The sequence below is a fragment of the Oncorhynchus nerka genome, linkage group LG24, assembly GCF_034236695.1.
Source record: "Oncorhynchus nerka isolate Pitt River linkage group LG24, Oner_Uvic_2.0, whole genome shotgun sequence".
In the NCBI taxonomy this organism is placed as follows: Eukaryota; Metazoa; Chordata; class Actinopteri; order Salmoniformes; family Salmonidae; genus Oncorhynchus; species Oncorhynchus nerka.
The window spans coordinates 31,678,264-31,698,907 of NC_088419.1; the positions used below are offsets into that span (position 1 = coordinate 31,678,264).

Below are 20,644 nucleotides of genomic sequence, written 5' to 3' on the forward strand. Positions count from 1 at the left end.
AATGATAGATTTTGCATTCGAATGGAGGCAACCCGTTTCCTTGGCAACATGATCACCCATTCAAATCATGCATGTATCTGTTGTACAGACTCTACTGAGTACTTTGAATGCTACTTTACAAAGCACTTTTTTTTCATTTACAGGCCAATATTCTGAACATACCAGTTTCAACATTGTATTTTTCATTATTGGTCTTAAAATGTTTTTATTTATTTTACATGCCTTTAATTTTTATGAATTATTTATTAAAAGTGAATCAGTGTATATTGATTAAATTAGTCATTTATTTTTTTATTAACAACAAATCAATACAGGAAGTACATGTGGGAACACAAGTATATATGAGTAATATACAATGGACAATTGGGCTAGGGGGTACAATATCACATTACACAAGAACCTTATAATTCTAACAGCTTTTTTGTTAGTAGAGTAATTTAATTGTCTTAAAATACAGTTCAATACATTTTTGTAAGGTAAGAAAATGTGTTTTTTTTTGTTTGTAAATTTACATTTGTGTAAATGAAATTTGGCCAAAAGCATAATAAAATGAATTGCATAAAAATGTTTCATCTTATTTATATCATAGGTAAAGAATCCAAGCAGTACACCTCTCCACAATAGTGTAAGATATTCCTAAATGTGTTCAATTCTAAATCTACTGATGTCTTGACACAGTTCTCTTACATGAATACAATGCCAATAAAGATGCAGCAAAATGAGTCATAAGCCTTCTCAGTGCAGGTTATCTGACGTAAGACAATGGGTTACACGTCATTGGGTTCGATGTGGGACTTTTATTCTGAAGACGAACCGCCCTATTGCCCCTCGTCGCTAAAGCTACTCACTTGACGGTGGTCAAGGCACTGACGTCGCGTTTCATTCACAGTATTCCACTACTATCTGTTTTTCCAGATTATACTTTAGCTAGCTTTTTAACCAATAAGTTAGCAGTTTGTTTACCTGCCAGAGTTCACTAACGTTATAGCTATAGGTACTAGAGGATTTGGTAAGTAGCTAGTTCATTTTAGTTAGCGTTACGCAGCATCTTTGTTGTTGCATGCCAACCAAGGTAGCTTGCTAGCTCTACCTTACAACGTAAGGTTACTAACTTACGTCAGATAGCTAGCTAACCGGCTAGCTAGAGCTAGCTAGGGGCGTTGTGACAAAACAGAGCTTGTGATGTAATATTTCCATGCAAGAGTTAAATGTAGCTAGCGAGCTACTTAGCAGTGGGGCAAAATGCATTCGAAATCGTCTCAAAGCTAGGTACTTAATTATCAATACATTACAAGTCATGATGAGAGCAACATTAGCTAGCTAACGTTCGCTAACTACGTTACTTTTAACTTGATTTGAAGCTGTGCATTACATCATCAGTATGTTTGTTTCATCAAGAACACACCACTAGGTGTATGCTAGGCCTATATTATGTTATTCAGTTTTAATATCATAGCTAGCTACTTATTAAACTGTATGCTGAAGCTGTGTCATCCATCAAGCATAACCCTCCAATCTCTATCCATCCATTAACCCCTCAAACCTGACATCCATAAACATGTATAACCCGTTTTTATCCATAAATCCCTCCAACTTCCCTTCATCCATTTATCCCACCCATCTCCCATCAACCTCCACCTATCTAGCGGTGCATTCAGGATGCTGTGAACGTAGTCTGATTAAACAGGCTGTTATACACAGTTATACACAGCCTGAAACATATGCCTGCAAAATCGTGTTAATGTCCCTTACAAGACATCATTTTGAATACAATTACGTTTAAACTTTCTCTACCAATGGTCTGTGCAGTTTGTCCTTCAGCTGCTTGAAAATTGAGACAAAATATCTACTGGAAAGTATTGTTTACCTGACTTTTTAGAGAGCCAGTAGGTACAATGGGGAGAACAAGTATTTGATACACTGCCGATTTTGCAGGTTTTCCTACTTACAAAGTATCTAGAGGTCTGTAATTTTTATCATAGGTACACTTCAACTGCGAGAGACGGAATCTAAAACAAAAATCCAGAAAATCACATTGTATTATTTTAAAGTAATTAATTAGCATTTTATTGCATGACATAAGTATTTGATACATCAGAAAATCAGAACTTTTGGTACAGAAACCTTTGTTTGCAATTACAGAGATCATACGTTTCCTGAAGTTCTTGACCCCCACTGTATATGGTTGGTTCAGCACCCAGGTAAAGTTAGTATTTTTTCTCTTGTCCATAGACATGTTGGTTGTTTAGCAACAAAACTGAGCCATTTGCAACTATGGGGCAAAACAGATGGGGTTGGCTTAGATTGTTGACAACATGTGAGCTTTATTTAGTCTCCAATTATTGAAAACATAAATACATTTGCACAATGAGCACTTGTCTCTCAAATACACTATATTAACAAAGCTATGTGGACACCCCTTCAAATTAGAGGATTCGGCTATTTCTGCCAAACCCTGTATAAAATCAAGCCCACAGCCATGCAATCTCCAAAGACAAACATTGGCAGTAGAATGGCCTTACTGGAGCTCAGTGACTTTCAACTTGGCACTATAATAGGATGCCACCTTTCCAACAAGTCAGTTTGTCAAATTTCTGCCCTGCTAGAGCTGCCCTGGTCAACGTTAAGTGCTGTTATTGTGAAGTGGAAACGTCTAGGAGCGCCACACAAACTCACAGAACAGGACCGGTCGAGTGTTGTAACGCGTAAAACTCGTCTGTCCTTGGTTGCAACATTCACCAAAATGCCTTTGGAAGCAACGTCTGCACAATAACTGTTAGTCGGGAGCTTCATGAAATTGGTTTCCATGGCCAAGCAGAAGCACACAAGCCTAAGATCACAATGCCAAGCTTCGGCTGTAGTGGTGTAAAGGTCGCCGCCATTGGACTCTGGAGCAGTGACTCATACCTCACCATCTGGCAGTTCGACGGATTAATCTGGGTTTGGTGGATGCCAGGAGAACTCTATCTGCCTCAATGCATAGTGCCAACTAAAATTTGGTTGAGGAGGAATAATGGTCTGTTTTTCATGGTTCCCTTTAGGCCCCTTAGTTCCAGTGAAGGGAAATCTTAACGCTACAGCATACAATGACATTCTTGACTACTCTGTACTTCCAACTTTGTGGCACAGTTTGGGGAAGGCCCTTTCCTGTTTCAGCATGACAATGTCCCTGTGCACAAAGTAAGGTCCATACAGAAATGGTTTGTCGAGGTCGGTGTGGAAGAATTAGACTGGCCTGCACAGTTCCCTGACCTCATCCCCATCGAACGCCTTTGGGATGAATTGGAACGCCGGCTGCAAGCCAGGCCTAATTGCCCAACATCAGTGCCCGATCTTACTGATGCTCTTGTTGCTGAATGGAAGCAAGTCCCCGCAGCAATGTTCCAACATCTAGTGGAAAGCCTTCCCAGAAGAGTGGAGGCTATTATGGCAGCAAAGGGGGGACCAACTCAATATTAATGCCCATGATTTTGAAATGAGATGTTCGGCTAGCAGGTGTCCACATACTTTTGGTCATGTAGTGTACATCATTACAGGTTTTGGTTAGCTAGCTAGTGAATTTTAGCCATATTTGCATTGACCTGAAATCAGTCAAGACACCTCAAAACAAGACATGCTATCAATAACAAGATTAATCAAGCCGAGTGGCGCAGCAGTCTAAGGCACTGCATCTCAGTGCTAGAGGCGTCACTCCAGACACCCTGATTCGAATCCAGGTCTATATCACAACCGGCCATGATTGGGAGTCCCATAGGGCGGCGCACAATTGGCCCAGCGTCGTCCAAGTTTGGCCGGTGTAGGTCGTCATAAGAATTCGTTCTTAACTGATTTGCCTAGTTAAATAATGTTTTTTTTTTTTTAAATATACGATTCCCCACATGGCAGTTTCTTGTCATTCTTGCTAGCAATCTGGCCATCCAGAATCACAACATGCTGACTTCTGCCCCTTGGAAACACACACATCATTTTCGTGATGTTGTCAGCTAACCCATCTATAACTATTGAACCATGCATGCCATGATAATGAAAAAGGTATATTCTGAATCGGGAGGATGGTGAACAATCCAGACTTTTTTATTTAAAAAATGTATAAATATGAAGAGATTCAGAATATACAATTTTCATTGCCATGACATGCTTGGTTCACTAGCTATTGATGAGAGAAAGTTTAATGTTTGATATTTGGTTCTATAATTAATAGCTTTTGAACCAAGCATGACAAGACAATGAAAATGGTATATTCTGAATCAGGAGAGGATGGAGAACAATCAACCTTTTTCAATCTTCAAAATGTTTTTCAATTCAAAACAAAAAATGTGTGGATTGTTCTCCAGCCTCCCCTGAATCAGAATATACTATTGTCATGGCATGCTTGGTTCAATATCTATTGGCGAGAGGAAAACAAATATCCAATATAAAACTATACAATACTTTCCTGTGAATATTTTGTCAAACATTTTGGGCAGTTGAAGGGCAAACCGCAAAGTCAACCAGAAGAGTACGTTTAAATGTCATTTTATTCAACATTCTGGCTTGTAAGAAACATTTATATGATTTTGCAGGCATTCGTTTCAGGCTGTATATACTGTACCGATTAATTTTGTATTACAGCCTGTTTAATCAGACTGCGTGAACGTGGAATGACAGTGTTCAATTGAATGTTTGATTTACAGACCGTTGTCAGTAGTAAGAGAAGAATGTGATTGTGCTGTGCATTAACATTGCGCACACATCAAAACTATTACATGCTTAGTTTACTGCATGTTAATCGTTAGACAGATGTTTACTGACAAATTTCTGCTCAGCAGTAATTGCCTTCTAGGCAAAGAAGAAATAATGTTTGTGCTACCACAAAAGTAAATCTGTCCTCTGGCCTAGACAGTCATAGGAAAGAAATAGTTACAAACATGATCACTTAAATTTTTTTGATTGTTCTGCAAAGGCAACTTAATTGATTAGCACATTTTTCTTGTTGTCATTTTATAGGATAAAGCTACCCAAAAAAAGAAATGGGGGCATTTTTGGACAAGCCAAAGATGGAGAAGTTCAATGCCCACGGAGAAGGAAACGGCCTACGATATGGCCTGAGCAGCATGCAGGGCTGGCGGGTAGAGATGGAGGATACACACACGGCTGTCATTGGCCTGCCCCATGGCCTCAACCCCTGGTCCTTTTTTGCCGTGTATGATGGCCATGCTGGCTCTCAGGTGGCCCGCTACTGCTGCGAGCACTTGCTAGAGCACATCACCAGCAACCCAGATTTCAGGGGTGGGGGTGCAGGACCAGGAGGTGGAGAAGAGGGGGGCAGGGCAATTCTGGACAGGCATGGACCCGAGCCATCAGTGGAGAGTGTGAAGAGTGGCATTCGCACTGGCTTCCTGCAGATTGATGAGCAGATGCGAGTTATCTCGGAGCGTAAGCATGGTGCGGACCGCAGCGGCTCTACTGCAGTGGGAGTCATGATCTCACCCCGCCACATGTACTTCATTAATTGTGGTGACTCACGGGCACTCCTCAGCAGGGGAGGCCGGGTCCATTTCTTTACGCTGGATCACAAGCCCAGCAATCCATTGGAAAAGGAGCGCATCCAGAATGCCGGTGGCTCTGTCATGATTCAACGTGTTAATGGCTCGCTAGCTGTGTCTCGGGCCCTTGGTGACTTTGACTATAAATGTGTACATGGCAAGGGCCCCACAGAGCAGCTTGTGTCGCCTGAGCCAGAGGTGTATGAGATTGAAAGATCTGAGGCGGAGGATGAGTTTGTTGTTTTGGCGTGTGATGGCATCTGGGACGTGATGGCCAATGAGGAGCTATGTGACTTTGTGCGTTTACGTCTAGAGGTGACAGAGGACTTGGAGAGAGTGTGCAATGAGATTGTTGACACATGTTTATACAAGGTAAGGTCAGCTAGATAAGATTTTACAATGGAGAGGAGATTTGAATAGTCTACTTAAGTGTGCTTTGCTGTTGAATTGGCTACTACAGCATATTTCCCAGAGATGGAACACTATGGGCCAACTCGAGTCCAAGAGTTTTCCTGGATTTTTATGACTTCTTGTCACTTGTATTTGCACTTGAACTGGATAGGCTACTATGATAAGCAGAATATTAGCACTACTGGGTGGAGTGAGGGTTCTGTTCTCTAGCAGTGGGAAGGATGCGCGACACACAGCCCAATTCAGTTGGTGAGCTGTGGGGCAAGCAAGCAATGTGTGTTTGCAGACAGGCAGGCTTCGCTCCGCCTTCGATCAAAAGCTACACATCGCGCAAGCTACTCTTTTGCTTCCCGCAACCACCAGGCACCAGCCTACTATATATCTTTGCCTGGTTAAGAAATACAAACTGTTTTACTAAATTGAAAACAATAGTATTGAGTTTAATAGTAAAACAACAGTCTGTCTCTCTCCTCCCTTGAGTATAGAAAAGTAGGCTGTCTTTGAATTTGTTGTCTCACTCTACCCTCCCAATTTCCCACCTGCATACCATAGACAGTTTCTGACAGGACTCCTGTTAGTTTTCCCTCTGCATTAAAAAACACACATATCAGTTGCCGATTACAAAAAAAGTAGCTGATAGCATGTTACAATTAATGTAAATAGTAATCTGGTAAATCTAACAGGAGCAATAGCCAATTCTGTTTAGATACCATTCATCCCTTCAAAACATCATTATTGATTTGACATAACTTCAACATTATATAAAAAATTAAATGTGTGTGAGCTTGTGTATGAAGGACGTATTTGTTTCATAAGCTATTGCATATTGCAGGCAATTATGACCATTGGCCAGCAGGAGAAAAATATTTGCGTTACTTCAATGCTTTCATGAAAATCTTCCCACCAGCCGGATACTAGTAAGTTCTGGTAGATTTCTTATACCAAATCCGAGCCAAATCAATAGAGGAGCGAATCTAGCAACAGACGAGCATCGAGACAGCAACACGGCAGTACGAGCGAGCAAAAAAACAGCAGTAACCAAAATGCCAAATATGTCTAAAGCATGCCAAATCATTAGTTTAGCTTTCAAAAGTTTTTCAACCGATGGTGCAAAGATTGTGGCGCAATGTCAAATATGTAACAGAAAAATAGAAGAGACCGGGACCACGTCGAACTTCAAAACTCAGACCAAGTCACTCAGACTTGAGCACTTGGACCAGGACTCGAGCACTGGGACTGGACTTCAGCCATAGGGACTCGTGACTCAACCATTGGTGACGAAGACTTGGACTCGACTCGGACTTAACCATAGGGACTCGTGACTCGAGCACAGGGGACTTGGGACTCGACTCGAGGTTTAGTGACTAGACTACAAAACAACTTTGTGATTTGCTGCAGACTGTATTGTTTTTTAGTATACTGAGCAAAAATATAAACGCAACATGGAACAATTTCAAATAATTTACTGAGTTACGGTTCATATAAGGAAATCAGTCAATTGAAATAAATTCATTATGCCCTAATCTATGTGTTTCACATGACTGGGAATACAGATATGCATCTAAAAAATTGTCCTCACAATGGGCCTCAGGATCTTGTCACAGTATCTCTGTGCATTCAAATTGCCATTGATAAAATGCAATTGTGTTCGTTGTCCATAGCTTATGCCTGCCCATACCATAACCCCATCTCCACCATGGGGCATGCTGTTCACAACGTTGACATCATCAAACCGCTCACCCACACACCTGGTCTGCGGTTGTGAGGCCGGTTGGACGTACTGCTAAATTCTCTAAAACAATGTTGGAGGCGGCTTATGGTAGGGAAATTAACATTCAATTCTCTGGCAACAGCTCTGGTGGACATTCCTGCATTCACCATGCCAATTGCACACTCCCTCTACTTGAGACATCTGTGGCATTGTGTTGTGTGATAAAACTGCACATTTTAGTGGCCTTTTATTGTCCCCAGCACAAGATGCACTTGTGTAATGATCATACGGTTGAATCAGTTTCTTGATATGCCACACCTATCAGGTGGATGGATTATCTTGGCAAAGACATGCTCACTAACAGGGATGTAGACAAATTTGTGCACTACATTTGAGAGAAATATGCTTTTTGTGCATATGGAATATTTCTGGAATCTTTTATTTCAGCTCATGAAACATGGGACCAACACTTTACATGTTGCGTTTATATTTTTGTTCAGTGTAAATGGCTCAGTTAAATAATGATTGTAAATCAGCCAGACAGTCAAGCACAGATAGCTAGTGGTACCTCACACAGCTATCAAGATACATTAAAGTGTTTGCCAGCTTCAATTTCAATACTTTTAAAATCAGATATCAAATTAGATGTCCAGCAGCCATACCACCCTGCATCCCACTGCTGTCTTGCCTCTAAACTAAGCAGTGTTGGGCCTGGTCAATCCTAGGACGGGACCCACTGCTGTTGGAAGTAGTGTTGGCGGGCCCTCCACTCTTCACTAAAGATCCGATGGCATTTGTCGCGAGAGTAGGCGTGTTAACCCTGCTTTCAATCCCAATTCTATGTCCTTTTTTATTTAAATGTGCACTCCTCTCCACATAAATTCAACTTAAAAATATTGGCTTGGTGTTTGCCTGACGTTTTGAATGAACTGTTAGAAAATGTAATGTGCTTTATATTTCATATATGCCTTGAATTTATTACATTCTAGAGTTACTAATTGACCCTTCGCTAAGGCCCGCCCCCCTTGCAACCTCGGACAACATTTTCCCCATTCAAGCACTGGTGAAACAGTACTTCTAATACACAAATAAATTAAACTCAGACTACCCCTTTCTAATCAGGAAAGTATTTGGTAAGTTGTGGTGGACTGTCATTAAAGTTGCTTCACGGTAACTTAAAATTATGTTTGTAGTGTAACTTGGCACTGAATGGCTTCACAATTCGCTGTAAACATTCAGTCAAAGCTATAACCACTTTTGGAGCTAAACTAGTGCTCTCAAATCGTGTTGTGATGGCGATAGCAGATGGGAGTTGTATTCATAACATTGCTTACTTCGCTAACATTTTGAGAAAACAAGTTAAATTACGTGGCTAGCTAACTAGCGTATCAACATGTTGTCAATGAGACCAGCTGAGCTAGCAAATAAATGTAACAAATTTATAATTTCAGATTTGAAAACAATACTCTCTACAGGCTCTGCTTTTCAAGAATCACAGTAGCAAGTACTCCTGGTGCACTGTTAAATTATTTAGCAATTCAAACGTAAATTTTTTTAGGATTTTTTTTTTTGCCATAGCCCTTCTGGCTTTCATGCCATCGAAATGTGAGCTTGTCTGAGGTGTCAGTCGTTGATATCCTTTAGAGCGCTACGGTTGGCTGCCCAAAATTCTGGGGCGGTGCTTGGAGAAGGGTCAATTGAAAGCATTCAAGAGACGTCTTGTGATTTTGTTCACGCTACATACAGTATGTCCATGTAAATCCACTCAAATAAGCATAATTTAAGAGTTTTTACAAAAGCATGTTTTATGGCAAAATGCGTAACTTGCATTTCCTCTGCTCAACTCTCCTCTCTGAACAGGGAAGCCGGGACAACATGAGTGTGGTGCTGGTGTGTTTCCCAGGTGCTCCCAAGATCTCGCAAGAAGCTGTGAAGAGACAGGCAGAGCTGGATAAGTACCTGCAGAGCAGGGTAGAAGGTGGAGCATCTAAAAAGAAATGAGTTATGTTACACATTTCAAAAGAGCGAGACACCGAAATGTAAATGTTGTTGCGTAAACTTATGGTAGTACTTATTACTTACCAAAACAGAAACTAAATATAAAAGTACTCACAGAACCCCAATTTTAAGTGTGAAGGCACTTGAGTGAGTGTCTTTATAGGCAACATACTTCTTAATATGGTTTATCCTGGACTTAAAATGTCCTCAAGGGAAATTTAGCAAATGTTAACTTTAGAATGCTTAACATGTATACATATATATATAAAATCATATTCATTGTCAAAATGTATTTTTTCTCACAGCTTTTCCAATGAAGCAAGCTCAATATTGTATCTTCTGGACCCGTTTTTTCAAAACATTTAATCTTGATCAGAATGATACGGATTCTGTAATCCCTTATTTTGCATTCCAGGATCATATAAATCCAACAGATTTTTTTGGCCATTGTTTCTGAAATAGGTAGGAAAGGACCATTCTGATCTACATATAAACATGTTAAGAATCTAGATTACCTGTGCTTTGAATATGTGTAAACCTTGCCATCTACTGGGCAGATTATATTACTACATACATGAACAAAGGTTCACTTTTTAAAATATATTTTTTTAACCAAATCTGTGTTTTGGATGTATGTTAATGTTAAAAAAGCGCTGAGACACTATAAAATAAATTCATTTGGTTTTGAGTGACATGTCCCACCAGCGATTATACTTCCTCATGTTTGTTCAGCAGTTGTAGGGGCATGATAAAACATGAACAAAGGCTCCAAAAACACCTAAATACGTCCTTTTAAAAGTGACGCCGTATAGTGATGCAGGTCTTTAGATGTTATACACATGCAATTGTATCATTCCGAAATGTATCCGCAACGTTATATTCCATGTTGTGTGACTCGAGCTATACTTTTCCGTGTGCGCATGTGCGGGCTACACAGAGAAGTATCGCTGGAGAATGTAATGTTGCGCATAGTCACTTTACTGCTTTAATATTGCAGATATATTGTGGTTTCTAGCAATGTAATTGTCTGCAAAATTTCCAATCCCCCATATATATTTTTTGTAAATATATACAGTACCAGTACACACCTACTCATTCAAGGGTTTTTATTTTTTTGTGCTATTTTCTACATTGTAGAATAATAGTGAAGACATCAAAACTATGAAATAACACATGGAATCATGTACGAACCAAAAAAGTGTTAAACGATTCAAAATCAATTTTATATTCTTCGAAGTAGCCACCCTCTCTCTGCTTTGATGACAGCTTTGCACACTCTTGGTATTCTCTCAACCAACTTCATAAGGTAGTGCATTTCAATTAACAGGTGTGCCTTGTTCATTTGTGGAATTTCTTTCCTTCTTAATGCGATTGAGCCAGTCAGTTGTGTTGTGACAAGGGAGGGGTGGTGTACAGAAGATAGCCCTATTTGGTAAAAGACCACATTTATGGTAAGAACAGCTCAAATAAGCAAAGAGAAAGGACTATTGACTCTGACTTTTCAAACACCCAGCAGTGCTATTTGCAGAGTTGGCTCCAATTAAATGTTGCAATTTTTCTGCCATTCCTGAACCTGCAACCAAAAACAAGCTCCATGTGGGCAGTACCAAAAGAAGTAATCTAATGATTATGGATGACTCTTCGCAGCAAAATCTGCAGAGCTGCGATTTGTGTATCCCCCATACATATAACATTCTATTGGTTGCAAAATTGTTGTATAATAATTTACATTGAAAAACTATCTTTTTAATCTGGTGTCATTTGGTGTATCAGTTCATAGACCACGTGCCATAGAATCGGTACATAGAAAATCTCCTCCAAGCTATTTTGAAACCTGTATGGCGCAGCTGTCCATGTTTTTTGTCCATAAATTAAACCGATACATGCTTTTATTTATCAGAATTTTCTTTAGCCAATTTTGGTCTTTAATGCAGGACTGACAGACAAGTTTTGTACCTTCCTCCCTTTCCAACTTGTCTCCTCCATTTTTGGGGTAATGCTGCAATCAGTTGTTTGTAATTTTGGATAGAGCAGACATTTACATAGATTGTTTGTTAACTGCATGTGTGACAACTACACCAGTCCTATTTATTATATAATTTACAAAGATTATATATATATATATTTCCCCCCCAAATATATATATATATATATATATATATATATATATATATATCAATTAGTACATTTGAGTTTAACCATAATATTTGTTCTAATATTTGGTGTGTCTTTTCTGGTGGATTAAGCTGAAATTTCAACCATCTTTTTATATTGCTTGTTTTAAAAATAGCATTATTTTGGAGATTTCATTTTCAAATAACCGAAAGTGAGAGGTTGTAATGTGAATGAAGGGAAAAAGGCTGTTATTGAACTCTGGGTGAACTATTTCTTACTAATCTACTAGAGAACCAGTTTGGATTTAAGAATAGTTTTTGTATGACTGAAGCCTTTAGTGAGAGGTCCAATGCTTTAATATTTAATCATTTCTGCCCTCTGAATATTCATTATATAAATAGGCCTTTAATTTTGTCTGGCTTGCCATTCCAAGTAAAGTGGAATACGTTTTGCTCATATCATTTTAAAAACCAAGTCGTTAGGTGTGGGAGCCTTTGTTCATGTTTTATCATGTCCCTGCAATTGCTGAATGAGCATGAGAAATTATATCGCTGGTGGCGTAAGTTTCTTAATAACAAGTAAATTGCAAAAAAAAGTGTCAGGGTACTTCTATAACATGTCATTTACATCCAAAATACAGATTTGGTGAAAAAAACAAAAGTGATCTTATCCTTTAACAATAATAGAGCCTGCATCACTGAACTTCTGTGACACCTATACTGCGTTCAATTTAACACAATTAAAACATTAAATACAGACAGTAGGCTAAACTTTGGTTTTAAGATGTAAGAATGTTTTACAAACATCCCCACCTTACTTACTGACCTCATAATAAATGTAATGCTGGATGTCATTATGGATGCATGCATTCACATGTTTTTCCCCTCTAGCACATATTCAAAAGTCTCTGTACAGATATTTAATTACACAGGGTATTTACAAATAAATGCAAAAAGTAGCGTATGTACGCATTCTCATGCGCCAAAGGCGTGTCTCAGCTATTTTAAAAGCTGCACGGCTACTCGATGGCAGGGAAATTCTTGAAATCAAATATTGTTCTGTATGGTTTTCCCTGTGGCTCTCTATTCTGAAGTCTTAATTTTAGCCTACATGCTGTCATATTATCATGTTATAAAGCATAGCATGTCATTTGAGGAAGGTCAATTAAAAATAAACTCCCAGAAGAAAATGCTTACAAAAACATAATTTGGAGCTAGCTTTTTCTTACTATGTAGTTTTGCCATTTTTGACTATCTTCGGGCCAAGTGCTGTTGAACTCAGGCATACATGTATGTAGCTATGAACTTTTTAACTCCCTCTTTTAATGTCTGCCCTCTGATGGCCATACATTTGCTCAAATACTTTTAATACAATTGTGCTTTCAGTCTCCAGTAATTCCATTTAAAAGCATGTGCTTTTAATTCTAAATTAATTGTCCGAATTTCAGTTTGGATAAGTGTAGAGTATACGGTGCCTTCGGAGAGTATTCAGACCTCTTGAGTTTTTCCACATTTTGTTACATTACAGCCTTATTCTAAAATTTATTTAAACACAATACCCCATTATGACAAAGCGAAAACAGGTTTTTTGCATCCTGTTTCCATGATCATCCTTGGAGCCCATGTGTGGTAAATTCAATTGATTGGACATGGTTTGGAAAGGCATGCACCTGTCTATATAAGGTCCCACATTTGACAGTGCATGTCAGAGCAAAAACCATGCCATGAGGTTGAAGAAATTGAGACCTGACAATAGCTGTGCAGCAACGCTCCCTTTCCTACGTGACAGAAATTGAGATTATCTGCAGAGAAGCATGGGAGAAACTCCCCAAATACTGGTGTGCCAAGCTTGTTGCGTCATACCCAAGAAGACTCAAGGCTGTTATCTCTGCCAAAGGTGCTTCAACAAAGTACTGAGTAAAGGGTCTGACTACTAATGTGAATGTGATATCAGTTTTTTAATCTTTAATGAATTTGCTAAAATCTGTTTTCGCTTTGTCATTATGGGGTATTGTGTGGAGATTGCTGAGGATTTTGATTTATATAATCCATTTTATAATAAGGATGTAACGAAATGTGGGAAAAGTCCATGGGTCTGAGAACTTTCCATAGGCACTCTATATTAGGCCAGAGATTGCTTTAAGTGATTTAATAAATAACAGCAAGCATAAACAAATAGTTGCATTACTCTTTCAATAGTGGGCCTTCACTTTCTTTGGTGAAGTTGGGCCTTGTTTTAAAATGTCCTTATTAATGATCTAATATTTTGAGCAATAATAATTTGCTTTTTCACTGAATAGCAAACACAATTTATTACTAAAAGGTAACACAACTTGATGTGCCCTGTATTTATATACTTTTTCACCTTAAGTTAATTACATTTTTGCAAATTTAGAACCCTTCCCTGATGAAAGCAAGTTATTATTTCAGATAAAATACAAAATAAATCAAGTTCCCCTAGCGGTTTGAATCGGCACCTCCTGGAGCAAAAATACAAATTCTTGCCTCACATACCACATATGCCAACCTTAGAACAAACAAATATTACAATGTCTGAAAGGTTGATCAGAGGTGTTTGGCTGTGTCTTGTCCTATACTTCTTATTAAGACAATGAATGCACTAGTGTGTCATTCCTTCGCCTTAGTGTGGAGTAGGCTACCTTGTTCTGCATGTATATATGTTTGACTTAGTCATCCATTTTATTTGCACAAGAATGACAAGTTTGTCAAACACTTTTTTTTCTCTAGGTGATATTTCAAGATGTTGGCAATTAAGCCATTTCTTTTTTTTTTTTTACCCAGAGGCAACTCATGGATACCATTTGTATGTCTCTGCATCAGAGTATGTGAGCAGAGTGGTTGGAAATCTCAATCATCGCTCACAAAGTAGTATTTGCACACTGTGCCAGCACACAATGTCATTTCCCCACTCCGTAAAACAAAATCACTCAGCGCTCACAGAAAAAAAGAAAGATGATTTAGCAAACACCCCATCTACTTTTGTAACTATGTACCATTTGGTTTTGAAGTAGGCTATATTGTAAGAAGCTTCAGCATTTCAATAACATGTCGTAGGCTATTTAATGTGTCACAGAGACTGATGCTATATTTCTACATTGGTATCTGTATGTCTGCTGGTTTGCTTTGAAGTTAAATCAGTGTTTCCCCTATATGCATTCTTGGCCGCCACTGCAAAAAAATAAATACTAGAATATTTTTATTTGAAAATAATTTTGGGATGCTAGAACATTTTCAGTGTTAACTTAAACGACCAATGCGAGATATGAAGTATGTAGAAAATATAATGAAGCAATATACAGTAATTGTACAAAACATGCTCTTTCCACTGACGAGGCAATTGAGACATGGATTGTGTGTGTGCCATTCAGAGGGTAAATAGGCAAGACAAAATATGTAAGTGCTTTTGAACATGGTATGGTAATAGGTGCCATGTGCACCGGTTTGAGTGTGTCAAGAACTGCAACACTGCTGGGTTTTTCACGCTCATCAGTTTCCTGTGTGTATTGAGAATGGTCCACCACCCAAAGGACATTCAGCCAACTTGACACAACTGTGGTGAGCATTGGGGTCAACATGGGCCAGCATCCGTGTGGAACGCTTTTGACACCTTGTAGAGTCCATGCCCCGATGAATTGAGGATGTTTTGAGGGCAAAAGGGGGTGCAACTCAATATTAGGAAGCGATTCCTAATGTTTTGTACACTCAGTGTATTTGTTTATGAGATAATCTTTGAGAACTAACAATTACCAAAAGTATAACTAGACAGTCAGGAAGAATCTAAAATTCAAATAATGTCATGGAATGGGGCCCCCATTGATTTTCTTATAATGTTTGAGTCACTCCGATAGCATAAGAACAAATGTGTATAAAACATTTGTATATTTTTAGGAAATTAACTTTAAAACGGTCCATTTTCTCTCGGGCCCCATGACAAAATGTGTAGAATTGGTGAAAATGTGTTTAAAAACACGGCTAATTGGAGGGCCTCTAAAACCACGCCATTGGCCACGGCCACCACCCGCTAACTTTGCCACCACTGCTGAAAAAAGTCCTAGGGGAAACACTGAGTTGAACTTTTGCATGTCAGGCAACCATAATGAAAAACGTAATTTCCTCTCCAGTTTGACGTCAACTGTGCATCATTTGGCTACTTTACCTTTTGAATGAACGTCTTGGTCCCCAATCTTAAAGTAAAAATTATATATATATTCATGAAGTGTAGTACATTGGCATGCATGGTACCAACTGCACGATTTAACAAAGTTAATAGTTTCAACCTGTTGCAAAGACTGTGTTTCTATCTTGATAGCGTTTAGTTTTTGCACTGAACACAATAACCCCCACCTGCATGATTTAGTCAAAGTTAATTTACACCCCTATTCTAAAACAAACAGAAATCCATGACCATACAAATGGCATAGGCCTATATAAATACATTGATGACGGGGCAGACAAGGGACTTATTTTAACAATACAAAGAAAAATAAGTAAATAGCCTGGGAGCATCTAAAGCTACAGTTTGGGATTTGGAAAGCTGTTCGACGGTTATTTAAATTCTTGTTATGTACCCTTTGGTTCTTAAAGAGTATGATGAGCTTAGCACAACTGTCTGTCTTTATCATAACCCAAAATATAAGGTTTTGTTACTCCTTTGTTTTGTTGGTCGACTGACAGGGGGTGTATCTTTGGGATTGGCTCGACCATGATGTCCTCCACTGGGAGAGGAATTCCCCTGCTGGAATGATATGTTGAGGATGTCAGACATGGGTTGGCTCAACTCGCAGGTAAATTCTTGGAGGATCTGCTATGGCATACCTTCGGAACCTGGGGCTTTGTTGGTTTTGATCACAGTCAGCTTATCATAAAACCTCCCAGGCTTTAGGGATGCTGCAGGGCAGGTAAAAATGGGAGGACTGTCATGTCCAAGAGCAGTTGTAATTGGCTGACCAGTGAGAAACGGATGTTAGTTTCATTCTTTAGGCTATTCTAACTTCTTTGTTTTGGTCATTGTCAGGAAAGCTCATTTTCAGAGAGGCCTTTCATTTCAGGCATGATTTGCAGGGTTCTTGCAGTGGCAGGTCTTGACTTGGCGATGGTCTTCCACAGCTGATAGGCCAAGGTGTCGAGGCAGTTGAGAAAGGCAGTAGTAACGGAGGGAGCGTTGATGGCACAGGGAGGGAGAAGTGTCAGTCGCATAGATATACCACCTGGCCTTTACAAAGTTGGAAACAGATCCTTAATTTATGTTCTCCCTTCACTTTACTCACCAGTTCCTGTTCCCATTCCAGTCCCATATTCAGGTCAGAGCAAGACTCACAGATCAGACTAAGAGGAATGTTCTTTAACTGCCCTGTGTGTTACAAGACTGCAGTTTGACATTGATTGTAATTCCATCACTGATTTAACATTGGCTTACATTTGTGTTGCCTACCTCAGGGGTTCCCAAATCTTTTATTTTAAGTTAACTCATTTTCTTTCAGTATTATTTCTATATTAAGTCGAACTTTGAGCAGTCTCATTAATCAGACTACTTCTGGACTGTACCAGATTGAGCATATATCTTGTCATCTGAATGCATGTATATTGTAGAGTAATGATGTTTTGGTTCTGAGCATACCGGCAAAGATTTTTTATAACTAAACCAAGGTAGACCACAGCACGTCGTTTCAAATGGGAACAAATGAGTCATAGTGGGCAGAACCAAGCATGAGCTAGCGAGATCCTATTGGCGCATTCTAGCATGAATTAGCGTATTTCCGTTAGGGAACACCTACACTGTGAAGTGCGCGTGTGCAATAACTCAATTCGTCTTTGCACTCCTTCGAGAACACTTTTTTTTTTAAAAAAAATTTGTGCAAATGGTAAAAGTCTAAAAAACTTTGTCCACTCTGTTCATTGTAGATTCTAGTTTTGGGAACAGAAAACTGTATTGAGATCAAATGTTTCACCGATTAGAAAATTAGCAGAATGCCGGACAAAATCCATTTAGTTCCATCTTCTCCCACTGCCTGCCACTGGGCTTCCTCTCACTAAGCGGATGCTTCACATTTATATATCTGGTGAAATATCTGTCTCATAGTTCCATCTGTGAGACTGGTGCATGGAAAATGCCAGACATTACTCAAAACTCTCAAATGAGAAGCATAAGAAAGAGGTGACACACAATGCTCCATTTAACTTAAAGGGATAGTTTGCCCAAATGACAAAATTATATAGGTTTCCTTAACCTGTGATCAGTCTATGGACAAGGTTCGACAGCTATCCATGCTTTAGTTTTGTTTACCTGGCCACTGTTTCCAAATGCTAACTTTTGAGCATTTGTGGCACAAATCCAATGTAAGTCAATGGTACCAATATTTTGCCTGACGACTAAATCAGAATTCTTCAGCTGCCTTATCATTTGCTGCATACTTCAGTCTGAGACTGCCATCTTTGACGTCGTTTGTGGTGATGTCTAAATGAGGAGTGTTGTTAAAAATAAATCGGTGATTGGATCATCTCTAACCGATCAGAGTATGACACATTTTCAAAACTCTGCTTTACCCACGTGTGTTCTGGCTCTGTCGCAGCCCATTGGTTCTTGGGACCATGCTCATTGAGCTATTAGTGTTTATCCCATTTTGCAAATGTTGTAGCATTGAAGCTGGCCAGTGTTTTTTGGAGATCTGTGGTGTAAATGGATTGGTTGCTCTTGGAAGCTGTCATATCAATGTTTTATCCTATGTACCAACTAGCACAATGATGGTGCCACATTCCCAAGGTTTCTATCTAGTGCGTAGCAAAGGGATTGTTGTTATGACTGCAATTAGGCCTACCTCATTTAGAACATGGCTAGCTGCATATTGGCCTATACATGCCTCTGAGCAATAACTCATTGAATTTCATGTAATGTATTTATTAATATAATTTATGTATCCTGCATTCGCACTCATAGTAGACTGTCCATGCACTCAGTTACACAAAATATATACATGTATTTTTTAAAGCACGACTAATGCAAAGAAAGAAATTGATTAGGCTATTTTCTTTGTTATTATTGTTGTCTTAAATAAAACTGTCTTGATTGGTACGCATCTACTGCAGCATTGTTCAGGGTTAGTTTCACCAAAATTACACATTTGTATGATTTTTTTTTTTTACACTTCTCTAGGCTGTTGTCAATCAACCCAAACAGTTTTTATACTGTATGTGCACTCTGCAACATTTTGTCATTGTGCATAATAATAATAAGAGATGTATTTTTCCCTTCTTGTTTGGAGTGGTTGAAAAAAAACACAGGCTCCACAGTAGTAGGCCTACTACACAAATAACAGAGGACATACATGAAATATCACAGCCCCGTCTCTGAGTAGGACTAGTGATCTACGATCACTTATGCCTTTCAGATCACCTCTCCTACTCTTTATAAGGGATCTGTTATTCATTTTTGAATAAGAAATGCAGAAAACAGATTAATACTCTTTCCTTATCATAATCCAAAATAAAATGAGTTCTTCCTGACCAGCCACTAGCACATAAGTAAGCATTTCTTTTTTATTTACAATCTCAAGTTATTTTATTATTTTACTTGACATAAAGTGCTATGTGCCAGTAGACTTTTAAATTTTTTTTTTTTTTTTTTAACATCATAGACCTTTTAGGATAATTATTTAAATGTATGTAATAATATAATATTTGGGTTTAGTATATCATATATAATGTACTTCAGACATCTGTTTTTCATAAGAATTTGCTTAAATGCAGTTTCTGCCTGATTTCATTCTCCTCCAATCAAATCTCTGTTAGCAATACTTCCAGTTAGGTCGTGTTTGATACAGCAATTGGATGCGTTTTGGTTAAATATTTTTGTTGAATAATGCTTTACCTAGGAAAAGCAGTAGTTTTTGGGAAATTCTAAAACGCTAGTCAGAGGTTGCTGAAACAAACTAAATACCCAACTATGTATTTAAATCTGTCTGGGTCAATAAACAACAGCCTAAAAGTAAGTGAACAAACCCATTAATGGTTCTGTGTCATGAACTCTTTTTAGCACTAAAGGAAATAGGCACTGTCTTTTCATTGAACATGCATAACATTTGTAAGATGAAGGAATACATGTATTTGAAAAGACTTCCCCCTGCCATCTATACAGACTGTGTTGTCTATAGCTTTATATGTAAGATGGTGATGTTTTCAGAAAGCTCATTCCAAGGTCTTAAAAGTTAGTTTGAAGGATTTATTTGAACTTGTATATCCAAATATCAGAAATGTAGACAAATGTGATGTCATTTTTAGATGTTTGCTATGATTGAAATAAAGTTATTTACTGAACATTCTGAGATCAAATATAGCGCTGGTCGTGTCCATGTTGTCTTTGTTATAAATATACATTTCCAATTTACACAGATTAGGGGAGGTTACACATTTTTTTCAAGAAACGGAATATTCAGGTACGGTATTTCATCTGTGGATGGCGTATCATGTCACCCTGGCACTGTGAGGCTTAGCCGAGGGAAGTAGTGGTGCTGCAGCATCCCCTGATAACCACTACTAACCCAAAACATCTTCCCGCGGCCATGCTGTGAGGATCTGGCTAACCATCCTAACTGAGCTGCAGGAGAAAATAGAAACTCCTCAGGGATGTCAGCGTGGCTGTGTTTTGCCTGCATTTTAACAGGCAGCCCAATTCAGACATTTTTTCCACTAACCCAATTCAGACATTTTTTCCACTAACTGGTCTTTTGACCAATCACATCAGCTCTTTTTCAGAGCTGGTCAGATGGGTCAAAAGACCAATTCATGAAAGAAATATCAGAATTGGGTTGCTTGTCTAAGGCAGCCAATTTAACTCATTGTAAAGGGTTTAAACACTGTTTCCCATGCTT

At 38.7% G+C, this 20,644-nt stretch overlaps 1 protein-coding gene across 3 annotated transcripts; it reads left to right on the forward strand.

Moving 5' to 3' along the window:
• The first annotated feature begins 836 nt into the window (after positions 1-836).
• On the forward strand, positions 837-20,090 carry ppm1ab (protein phosphatase, Mg2+/Mn2+ dependent, 1Ab). Of its 3 annotated transcripts, XM_065008821.1 has the most exons (5): positions 837-1,009; positions 2,143-2,201; positions 4,987-5,897; positions 9,508-9,625; positions 16,455-20,090. In XM_065008821.1, exons 3-5 carry the CDS (start codon positions 5,010-5,012, stop codon positions 16,484-16,486), a joined length of 1,038 nt encoding a protein of 345 aa, XP_064864893.1. In that variant the 5' UTR covers positions 837-1,009; positions 2,143-2,201; positions 4,987-5,009; the 3' UTR covers positions 16,487-20,090. The 3 variants fall into 3 exon arrangements, with proteins under 3 accessions (XP_064864893.1, XP_029487412.1, XP_064864894.1); XM_029631552.2 differs by lacking the exon at positions 2,143-2,201; XM_065008822.1 differs by lacking the exon at positions 16,455-20,090 and having other exon boundaries at positions 9,508-10,337.
• The last annotated feature ends 554 nt before the right edge of the window (positions 20,091-20,644 follow it).